Genomic DNA, 11613 nt, shown 5'->3' on the forward strand with positions numbered 1-11613 from the left:
ATGGTTTGGCAAGAAACCTAAGCTGTCGTTTCTTAAAGTTTGGAGTTGCGATGCTTATGTGAAAAAGTTTCATCTCGATAAGCTCAAACTCAAATCGGAGAAATATGTCTTCATAGGATACCCAAAGGAGACAGTTGGGTACACCTTCTATCACAGATCCGAAGGCAAGACATTCGTTGCTAAGAATGGATCCTTTCTAGAGAAGGAGTTTCTCTCGAAAGAAGTGAGTGGGAGGAAAGTAGAAAACTTGATAAGGTAATTGTACCTTCTCCCTTATTGGAAAATAGTTCATCACAGAAATCTGTTCCTGTGACTACTACACCAATTAGTGAGGAAGCTAATGATGATGATCATGTAACTTCAGATCAAGTTACTACCGAATCTCGTAGGTAAACCAGAGTGAGATCCGCACCAGAGTGGTACGGTAATCCTATTCTGGAGGTCATGTTACTTGACCATGACGAACCTACGAACTATGAGGAAGCGATGATGAGCCCAGATTCCGATAAATGGCTTGAGGCCATGAAATCTGAGATAGGATCCATGTATGAGAACAAAGTGTGGACTTTGGTGGACTTGCCCGAGGATCGGCAAGCCATTGATAATAAATGGATCTTCAAGAGGAAGACGGACACGGATAGTAGTGTTACTATCTACAAAGCTAGAATTGTCGCAAAAGGTTTTCGACAAGTTCAAGGTGTTGACTACGATGAGAGTTTCTCACTCGTATCTATGCTTAAGTCTGTCCGAATCATGTTAGCAATTGCCGCATTTTATGAAATCTGGCAAATGGATAAACAAAACTGCATTCCTTAATGGATTTATTAAAGAAGAGTTGTATGTGATGCAACAAGATGGTTTTGTCAATCCTAAAGGTGCTAACAAAATATGCAAGCTCCAGCGATCCATTTATGGACTGGTGCAAGCATCTCGGAGTTGGAATATACGCTTTGATAAGTTGATCAAAGCATATAGTTTTATACAGACTTGCGGTGAAGCCTGTATTTACAAGAAAGTGAGTGGGAGCACTACAACATTTCTGATAAGTATATGTGAATGACATATTGTTGATCGGAAATAATGTAGAATTATTCTGCAAAGCATAAAGGAGTGTTTGAAAGGAGTTTTTCAAAGAAAGACCTCGGTGAAGCTGCTTACATATTGAGTATCAAGATCTATAGAGATAGATCAAGACGCTTGATAAGTTTTTTCAATGAGTACATACCTTGACAAGATTTTGAAGTAGCTCAAAATGGAACATTGAAAGAAAAGGTTTCTTGCCTGTGTTACAAGGTGTGAAGTTGAGTAAGACTCAAAGCCCGACCACGGCAGAAGATAGAAAGAGAATGAAAGTCATTCCCTATGCCTCAGTCATAGGTTCTATAAAGTATGCCATGCTGTGTACCAGATCTATTGTATACCATACACTGTGTTAAGAGAGGGAGTACAATAGTGATCTAGGAGTAGATCAATGGACAGCGGTCAAAATTATCCTTACTGGAATAAGGATATGTTTCTCGATAACGGAGGTGACAAAAGGTTCGTCGTAAAGGGTTACGTCGATGCAAGTTTTGACACTGATCCAGATGACTCTAAGTCTCGATCTGGATACATATTGAAAGTGGGAGCAATTAGCTAGAGTAGCTCCATGCAGAGCATTGTTGACATAGAAATTTGCAAAATACATGCGGATCTGAATGTGGCAGACCCGTTGACTAAACTTCTCTCACAAGCAAAACATGATCACTTTTTGGGTCTTAATCACATAGCGATGTGAACTAGATTATTGAATCTAGTAAACCCTTTGGGTGTTAGTCACATGGAGATGTGAACCAATCACATAAAGATGTGAACTATTGATGTTAAATCACATGGCGATGTGATCTAGATTATTGACTCTAGTGCAAGTGGGAGACTGAAGGAAATATGCCCTAGAGGCAATAATAAAGTTATTATTTATTTCCTTATATCATGATAAATGTTTATTATTCATGCTAGAATTGTATTAACCGGAAACATAATACATGTGTGAATACATAGACAAACAGAGTGTCACTAGTATGCCTCTACTTGACTAGCTCGTTAATCAAAGATGGTTATGTTTCCTAACCATGGACAAAGAGTTGTTATTTGATTAACGGGATCACATCATTAGTTGAATGATCTGATTGACATGACCCATTCCATTAGCTTAGCACCCGATCGTTTAGTATGTTGCTATTGCTTTCTTCATGACTTATACATGTTCCTATGACTATGAGATTATGCAACTCCCGTTTGCCGGAGGAACACTTTGTGTGCTACCAAACGTCACAACGTAACTGGGTGATTATAAAGGAGCTCTACAGGTGTCTCCAAAGGTACATGTTGGGTTGGCGTATTTCGAGATTAGGATTTGTCACTCCGAATGTCGGAGAGGTATCTCTGGGCCCTCTCGGTAATGCACATCACTTAAGCCTTGCAAGCATTGCAACTAATGAGTTAGTTGCGGGATGATGTATTACGGAACGAGTAAAGAGACTTGCCGGTAACGAGATTGAACTAGGTATTGGATACCGACGATCAAATCTCAGGCAAGTAACATACCGATGACAAAGGGAACAACGTATGTTGTTATGCGGTCTGACCGATAAAGATCTTCGTAGAATATGTAGGAGCCAATATGGGCATCCAGGTCCCGCTATTGGTTATTGACCGGAGACGTGTCTCGGTCATGTCTACATTGTTCTCGAACCGTAGGGTCCGCACGCTTAAGGTTTCGATGACAGTTATATTATGAATTTATGAGTTTTGATGTACCGAAGGAGTTCGGAGTCCCGGATGAGATCGGGGACATGACGAGGAGTCTCGAAATGGTCGAGACGTAAAGATCGATATATTGGACGACTATATTCGGACATCGGAAAGGTTCCGAGTGATTCGGGTATTTTTTCGGAGTACCAGGGAGTTACGGGAATACGGGGGGAGAAGTATTGGGCCTTATTGGGTCGTACGGGAAAGAGAGAGGGGCTGCCTAGGGCAGGCCGCGCCCCCCCCAAGACCTAGTCCGAATTGGACTAGGGGGAGGGGCTGCGCCTCCTTCTTCCTTCCCTTCTCCCTTCCCCTTCCTTGTCTCCTACTCCTACTACATGGAAGGACTCTTAGTTGGACTAGGAAAGGAGGAATCCTACTCCCGGTGGGAGTAGGACTCCCCCAGGGCGCGCCATAGAGAGGGCCGGCCCTCCCCTCCTCCACTCCTTTATATACGGGGGCAGGGGGCACCCCATAGACACACAAGTTGATCTTCGTGATCGTTCCTTAGCCGTGTGCGGTGCCCCCTTCCACCATATTCCACCTCGGTCATATTGTAGCGGTGCTTAGGCGAAGCCCTGCGACGGTTGAACATCAAGATCGTCACCACGCCGTCGTGCTGACGGAACTCCTTCCCGAAGCTTTGTTGGATCGGAGCCCGGGGAGCGGCATCGAGCTGAACGTGTGCCAAGAACTCGGAGGTGCCGGAGTAACGGTGCTTGGATCGGTTGGACCGGGAAGACGTACGACTACTTCCTCTATGTTGCGTCAACGCTTCCGCTTCGGTCTACGAGGGTACGTAGACAACACTCTCCCCTCTCGTTGCTATGCATCACCATGATCTTGCGTGTGCGTAGAATTTTTTTTGAAATTACTACGTTCCCCAACAAAGCCTAGGGTCGGCGCCCCAGACATCCTCGCGTTGCAGATCAAGTCCAGGAGTAGTGCCCCACCGACGGCGATTGAGATCGGTAGCACAACGAATTAGCCTGACATGAGCTAGTCAAGGCCAGATCCGCCGTTGCTGGTGCCGTCCTCCTCCGCGGCCGCCGCACCACTTCCATGTCGCCACCGATCTGGCCGAAGAGGAGCGCCGCCTCCCAACCAGATCGAGATCCGAGGAGAAACCGCCGCCGCCGCCACGCCACAAGGGCTTTGCCCTGTGACGCCCCGGGCGACGGCGGCGGAGGGGAGCGGAGGAGGGGCGAGGCTTTAGGAGGAGGGCAGGGGCTCCCCGGTGCGGGACGGCGCCGCCGCACGGGGGAGGGACGGGAGGGGCGGGAGGAGGGACGGTAGGGACATGGTTGTTGACGAATTCTTGCCCCTCACTCCCAGGCTTGTAGCTGCAGCGAGGAGTATGATAGCTAGCGAGGGTGTGAGAGTGTAACATATGGATGCTAAACTAGTGTATACGTTCCAATTGTATGTGCATTTGCTGAGTGAGATACCACTTGTGCCCATATATTTTTTGTATCTTGTGACGGGATGTCCGGTTATTCACATTAAATATATTCCGACCAAGTGGGCTCAACGGTGGGACTCCCATCTGCAGTCCCACTTGCAGCCTGAGCTAAGATGGAGCTTCGCTAGAGGGCTGCCGCTGTTTGCGATGAAGCATCGTCGAGCCACGTCATGCTTCAGCCGTTCACGATCCACCTTGGTTAAATCAGAGGTGTATAAATTTGCCTGGAGGCTGTTCTGCCGTTGCCTTGATGCACGTACATGCTAGGAGAGTTGCCACTTGTACTACGAGGCTAATTAGTTTGCTGTCAAAGTTTGGCATTGTCAATATTTGGCAAGTCAACATTGAGCAAAATCAAAAGTTATCAAAAATTAACAACTTCTAAAAAGATGGGCAAAAACTAATTGGTAGCCAACTAATTGAGAGCCAAAATTTTAGACTCCAACAATTGGCATGCCAATTATTGGCACCGAACCAATTAGGTGCTCAAATGGATGTATCTAAATATATTTTTGACGGAGGCAGTACTACGTACCTGTTGAGGTGTATTGTCTCGGTCATGGTCTCGGTGAGTTTGTGCTCCACCTCGACGCTGGCGATCTGCGTGGCGGGGAGCCTGAGCGCTACGAGGAACAGCTCCATCAGCTTGTTAGCCAGCGCGCATCTCCTTGTGGAACTCCTCCATCACGCCGCTGCACATAACGTGATTAAGAGATGATATAATTCATACAACAGTGCTAAACCCTAGCAAGTTAGATCTCTCATGAATGGCATGCATTACTTCATGGACACATACCAGAAGTGGCTGTAGTCGTGGCCGCCGTCGGGCCAGATCTTGCGGAGTTCGGGGCAGAGGTTGGCTGGGGTTAAGGAGTAGCCCTCGGACCACATGGTCTTGGAGAAGTAGAGGGCGATGTGCGGCAGACCGTAGCCCTGGGTCACCGCCCTGGCATGCGGCTCGCATCTTCTCCAGCTTCGGCAGTGCAAACATGCCGGTGATACCGGCCTCGACGTGTGCCAGCAGCTCGCTCGGCACGCCATGGCCCTCGAGCATGAACGTTCCCCATTGTTCCAACGCACGCGCCACCGCCTCCGCCTTCTGTGGGTCCCGCATGTCCATCACCGACCACCGGCACACCGTCCTCCCCAGCCCCGACGCCACCATCCACCATCTTGTGCTCGTGCAGCCCCTCCTACGCATGCGTCTCCAGCACCTGCCGCGCTGCCCCCAAGTCGAAGTATTTTTTTGATAAGGAATAAAATATATTCCACTTAGACTTGGATCCTAGCAATATCGCTAGTCACCACATCAGCGACAAAGTCTGGGGAAATATCAGCCCAGATGGTGAACGGCACAGCCGCCTTCAGGCCTAACTGGGCGAGCAAATGTGCAGCACTATTGTTGTTTCTACGACAGAAACAAAGTCTGAAACATTAAAAGAAACATAACATATACTACGTGCCTCGCGCAAAAGGACACCAATTGATGAACTGTCATACTCTAGACTTGGTCCTGTGTGCCCACAGGTCCACAACCCCCTCAATAGCCTTGAGACAAGCTGAAGCTTCAGCCTGAAGAGGGTCTTGGACACGATCAATCTTCCCCACTGCTGCAGCAATGAACGAGCCAGCTTCGTCCCGGATAATGAACGAGCAGCAATGAACGAGCCAAGTCGAAGTATTGGTTGTGCGGGTCCTTGTTCAGCTTCGACCGAGTCGGCATGTCGATCGATGCTGAACCGCAATAATCACTCTTGCTTGTAGAGCGAGTAGCAACGGCGGAGATGGATAGAGGAGAGGGTGAGGTGAGAGCATCTTCACTCGTTCGGCCCCCCAGCACAACGGCCGACGCTTTTTAGGCCCTGGGGGTGATCTAGTTCCCAGCCACGCCCTCAGGGGCCGGCCCCAAACGTTATAAATTCGAACTTGACATTTTCCGCTGCCCAAAAAAACGCCACAAGTCCGGCGATCAGTTCCGCGATCACCATGCCACAGTTCGGCGATCAATTACTCGAAAGTTCAGCGTTCAAAAGACGCACAGGCAATGCATCAAACGGTGTAGGCAACGCATCAAACGGCGGCGGCGTCCTTGGCGTCAGACTGGAGGTAGCCGGCATGCGCGGGCTGGTCGGTGTCGGCATGGCTTCTGTGCTGGGCATCGTGGAGGCATCGCTCGGGCTTGGTGGCGGCGTTGGGGTCGGCGTGGGAGCTGGCGCGGCCACCGAGTGCATCTGGTACAGGATGAGGCCACGCTCCACCAGGTACCACGCCTTGACCTGCTCGTCCATCGTCGACATGTCCGTGCCCCCATTTGGAATGTCAGGTCGGTGTTTCTCTTCTTCGCGGCGACGTTGGTCCGAAGCAGGTCGAGCTTGACGGCGCCGTTCGTCATCAGTGCAGACCACCGCGCCTCGGTTGTCTCTTCCCTCTAGGCGGCCTGGGTGTTGACGTCGGCGAGGCACTGCTCGATGGACGCTTGCAGCCACGCAGTAGGTGCATGGGGAGGCTGCGTAAGCCGGTGGTGAGTAGCTCTATGGGGATATTGGACGCCGGCGAACGCGGGTGAGGGCGTGCGCTGGGCGGGGTGGCCATGCGGAAAGGTGATGTTGGGGTTGAACCCGCCGTGCGCATCGCCGTTGGCGTAGCCAGGCGAGGGCGCGCATTCCCAGGGGTGTGGCGACGGCGAGAAGCCGGCCGGCAACCCGACGCTGTGCTGGCTCCAGGGAGCGTGCGGATCATGGCTGCCGGGTGGATTCATCATCCCCGCGCGAGACGCCTCTGCTTGCTCCGCCACAACCGCAGCCACCGTTGCCGCCCTGTCCCGAGCCCTCTTGGTGTTGAGCCTATTCCGCCGGTTTGACATGCCCGGTGGTTTGGACGGCGGCGCCCTCGGCTTCCTCTGCTTAAGCTGGGTGGCTTCGGCATCGGTGGCGGCGCGAGGGGCCGTGTAATTCTTCGGCGGCATGGCGGCCAGATGGAGGGGAGATGGAGGAGAATGGCGGGAGAAGAGGGGCAGAAGAGGGAATGAAGGGAAACAGAGGAGGAAAAGTGGGGGGATCGATGGGAAAAAGGGCCTTCTCTTGTCGACAGAACGGACCCACGTGTCTTTTCTCTTCGGCCGGCGCCCCCAGACGACCCCCGGGGGCTTGGGTTCGGCTCCGGTTCGCCGTCTGTTATTTCGGCCCAAACCGGTGATAAACGAGACCCTGGGGGCGTGACTGGGCCGATTTTTCGGCGCCGGCACTAAAAATGGCGGGGGGAGGGGGGGGGGGGGGGGCTGTTGGGGGCGCGACTGGAGATGCTCCGAGAAGCACGAGGTTGTGGGTTACGTGGGTATACGACACAAATCCACATGTAAAGATTAATACGTCCAAAAAGACCTCTCGCAAAAAGAAAGTCCAAAGATAGAAACGAAAGATTTTTAAGAAGAAAAGGTATCTTTCCACATAAGAGTATTGTATGTTACGTATAGATCACCGACTGATTGTGTATAAACCACGTGCTGGCTACAAAGATAGAAGCAAAAATACACGTCTAAAAGGTTGGATCGATGTGGACCGATCAACAGTTATATACTGATACTCTCTTCAAATACATGGACGTATACTATCAGTACAGAAAAAACATATTTTGGCGTGTACAGGTCCACGACGAACAGAACATCGGCGCACATGTGGCGAACAAGTCACGGCGCATGCCCTAAGGAAGGAGGAAACAGTGTACACAAGCAAGCTTGTTCAGCTCTAGTGGGAGAGCGCCTAGAAATAAAATTCTTCGAAGATTATAGCATAGCGCCGCTAGCTAAGACTGGAAGCTTATTTCAAATGAATGCACGTGTCTGGTCTATATATGGATGTGCATGTATGTATTGTACCCTAAAATAAGCTTCCAGTCTTAGCTAGCGGACTCTATACCGAGCACGACAATTCCATGCACAATCATGCTGGACCCTATACGTCCACAGTCATGCTCGGTGACCCCTCATTTTTCCTGCACTGCAATCAATTACCCGATATTTCATACCTCAAATCCATACAATAGCATGCATCCCAAAATCTATGTACGGCGTAGATAGCCTAAAACTAGCCTACACTACTTCTTGTCGTCGGAGATGTCAATGACCTCCGTGCCGGCAGTGCCGGACGAACCTGCCATGTCATTTAGGCTCTCCGGTGACTCCTCCCCTCTCACAATCCGCAGTATCGCGTAATCTCCTCCCCGCACAAGGCCCAATGCCTTTGACAAAAATGTGCGCGAAATACGTCGACCCCTAGGGACTTGGTAGGAAACGTCGGAAACAGAGCGGTTTTAACCTCCTCAGCTGAATATGGATGGCACAGAACTTCATTCATCACTGGTGTGACCTTTTGTGGGACATGTTGTAGCACCGCGTCCACATTGTGCACCCCCTCAGATGTATAGAGATTCTTGTAGAACTCTGTTACCATCCACATCAGTTCTCCCATATCATCTGTCATCACACCAAGAGATTTGAGAAGAGATTTAATCATATTCTTTTTCCTGCGGATGTTAGCACGGAGATGGAAAAATCATGTGTTCTTGTCACCCGCGGCCAGCGAATAGATCCTCGAATGCTGCCTCCACATAAGCACTTCCCGATTGTAAAGTTCAACAAGCCTCTCGTTAACTTTTAACTCTGCATGAGTTGGACCTATACGTATTGGATGGTCCAACCTTTCTAGTTCCAGCTGGAGTGTCTTGATCTCCTTCCGGACCGAACCAAATGTCTGTCTACTCCAGCGGGTCAAATCTCTGGATAAATTTTCATGTTTGCAACGCAGATCCTCCAGTTTTGATACTGCTTGGGTCGCGCTCCACTGGCCCGGCCCTGTATGGTTTCGGTCCAACTATCATTGCCTTCCAACAAATGATCAGGAGTCATCATAATATGTGTGCTAAGTTCAAGAAGTATCGGCCCATGGTCAGAGGTAGCTGCTGTCAAGTGGGTAGCTATGCTGTTGGGAAAGAATCCTTTTATGGTACATCTAAATAATAGGAGCCGTTTATTTTCAGTTATTCAATGGACTATACCCTCCAATACTACTAGACCAAATCAACAGTATATTTGTTCAAGGGGTAAAATTGGAACACACAAAATAAATACCAAGAGTATACTTGCAAACCATGAAACCGCTGTATTTTCTTCTCCTGACCTGACGCGATCCATCCATTCTGAGATTGTTGGTGCAGGCCTGGTCTGGCCGAGTACTTTCCGACGAACATGACATGCACGTAGGAATTTATCACAGCCAGTACTTTTGAAAAAGGAAATCAACACGAAGCTAGCCAAGCTAGCCTCCAAGATTTATCTATCATGTCCAGATTTCGATCTTAACGGCAATTTTCACCTTCCACAGATGTCTAAAGGATCTATCTTGTCCACATGGGATATATGATCATATAGAGATTCCACATATAAATTGCCATTTTTAGTCCATTTTCATGAATTTTTGTATCGGTCGAATCGGTCTTTGGTGATGGCTGGCGCCGATCTATGAAGAGATTTCACTTATTTGGTCGGCGCCATCACCATCGTCGTCGTGGTCACCCGGGCTGAGGGAGACCATCTGGAGCGCGGAGCCGCCGGTGGTGAAGGCCTCCTTGCGCACAAGGAAGTACTCTCGCCACGTGACGGTGCGGTAGGCGGGCTTGCCGCCGCCCACGGCTTCCCTGAGGGGCGCTACCTTGGCGTCGGCGGGCGGGCCGAGATGGTAGGCCACGGACACCCGGGTGCTTTCGCGGTTGACGACGGCGCGGTGGTATGTGCTGCGGAAGCGGCCGTTGGTGAGGATCTGGAAGAGGTCGCCGATGTTGACGATGAGTGCCCCGGGTGGCACCCCAACCCACCTGTCTGGCTCGTGCCGGAACAGCTGCAGCCCAGAAACGTGGCTCTGCATCAGGAACGTGAAGAACCCCGAGTCCGTGTGAATCGCCAGGCCCAGTGTTCGCTTCGGGTCAGGGCACTTGGGGTACCTGCATGCGTTGCAAAGTGTATTTTAGACTACAGTACACGACACGTAGTGTTAGATAAGATTGCACGTTGTGGCTTCTACACGGCATGTAAGGCTGTTGCCACTTGTACTACGTACCAGTTGAGGTGTATTTTTTTAGACTGCAGTACACGACACGTAGTGTTAGATTGCACGTTGTGGCTGCTACATAAGGGTGTTGCCGGCTCACGTCAAAAACAAAAAAAAAAGGTGTTGCCAGTTGTACTACGTACCAGTTGATGTGCATGGTCACGGTCTCGGACATGGTCTCCACGATCTTGCGCCCCGCCTCGACGCTGGCGACCCCGAGCGCTGCGAGGAACAACACCGTCAGCTTGTCAACCACCGCTAGCATCTGCCTGTGGAACTCCTCCATCACGTCACTGCACATCATACGATTAACACAAGTTACACAACAATATAAGTACAGTGGTAGTAAAAAGTTTTCTCCAGCGTCCGATGTATGAACACATGCCAGAAGTGGCGGTAGTCCCCGCCGGCGTCGGGCCAGATCTTGCGGAGCTCGGCTCGGAGGTTGGCCGGGGACAAGGTGTAGCCCTCAGACCACGTGGTCTTGGGGAAGTAGGAGGCGATGGGTGGCAGTCCATAGCCGTGGGACTGGCCGTCCTGCCGCGCGGCGCGCATCTTCTCCGACGCCGGCAACGCGAACACGCTAGCAATTCGGGCCTCGACGCGCGCGAGCAGCTCGCTCGGAATGCCGTGGCCCTCGAGCAGGAACGTTCCCCACTGCTCCGACGCACGCGCCACCGCCTCGGCTGCATGTGGGTCCCGCAAATCCACCACCGGCACGGCGTCCTCCGCGGCCCCGACGCCGCCGTCCACCAGCGGGTGCTCGTACAGCCCCTCCCACGTGTGGGTTTCCGGCACCTGCCGCGCTGCCCCAAAGTCGAAGTAATCGTTGTGCGGGTCCTTGCTTAGCTGCGATGGCGCCGACATGGCGAGCGATGCGCGCGGAACCACAATAATCACTAGCTAGATAGAGTAGCTAGTAGTAAGCGTGGAGATGCACGGAGAGTGTGAGGAGCGAAGCACAAGGGTCGGTATATGGAGAGAGAGGTCTTGCAGCGTAGCGGCAGAGCCATACAAAGAAAGAGATAGACACAAACCTACCTGTAAAGACTGTTTTCACGTAGGAGGTGTAATCTTCTGTACTACAAAGATAGACCCAAAACTCACGTGTAAAGCGTTGGATCGATGGACCGATCAACAGCTGTGCCCAAGTAATGCGTATAAGGACACTCCATTTTTTTGCGGGAAAAAAAGGAGTATCCTTATACATAAACGAAATGTTAAGATGTTTATTTATCATTGCACATATATATATATATA

General features: G+C 50.6%; 1 protein-coding gene and 1 pseudogene across 1 annotated transcript; both read right to left on the bottom strand.

The window, feature by feature from the left end:
- Positions 1–4002: 4002 nt before the first annotated feature.
- On the bottom strand, positions 4003–5975 carry LOC123038209 (gibberellin 3-beta-dioxygenase 2-1-like; annotated as a pseudogene).
- Positions 5976–9391: 3416 nt separating this feature from the next.
- On the bottom strand, positions 9392–11339 carry LOC123186485 (gibberellin 3-beta-dioxygenase 2-3-like). The gene is made up of 3 exons (XM_044598248.1): positions 10739–11339; positions 10497–10646; positions 9392–10246 (listed from the first exon to the last, which is right to left on the bottom strand). Exons 1-3 carry the CDS (start codon positions 11218–11220, stop codon positions 9766–9768), a joined length of 1113 nt encoding a protein of 370 aa, XP_044454183.1. The 5' UTR covers positions 11221–11339; the 3' UTR covers positions 9392–9765.
- Positions 11340–11613: the final 274 nt, after the last annotated feature.

Source organism: Triticum aestivum, chromosome 2A (genome assembly GCF_018294505.1).
Source record: "Triticum aestivum cultivar Chinese Spring chromosome 2A, IWGSC CS RefSeq v2.1, whole genome shotgun sequence".
In the NCBI taxonomy this organism is placed as follows: domain Eukaryota; kingdom Viridiplantae; phylum Streptophyta; class Magnoliopsida; order Poales; family Poaceae; genus Triticum; species Triticum aestivum.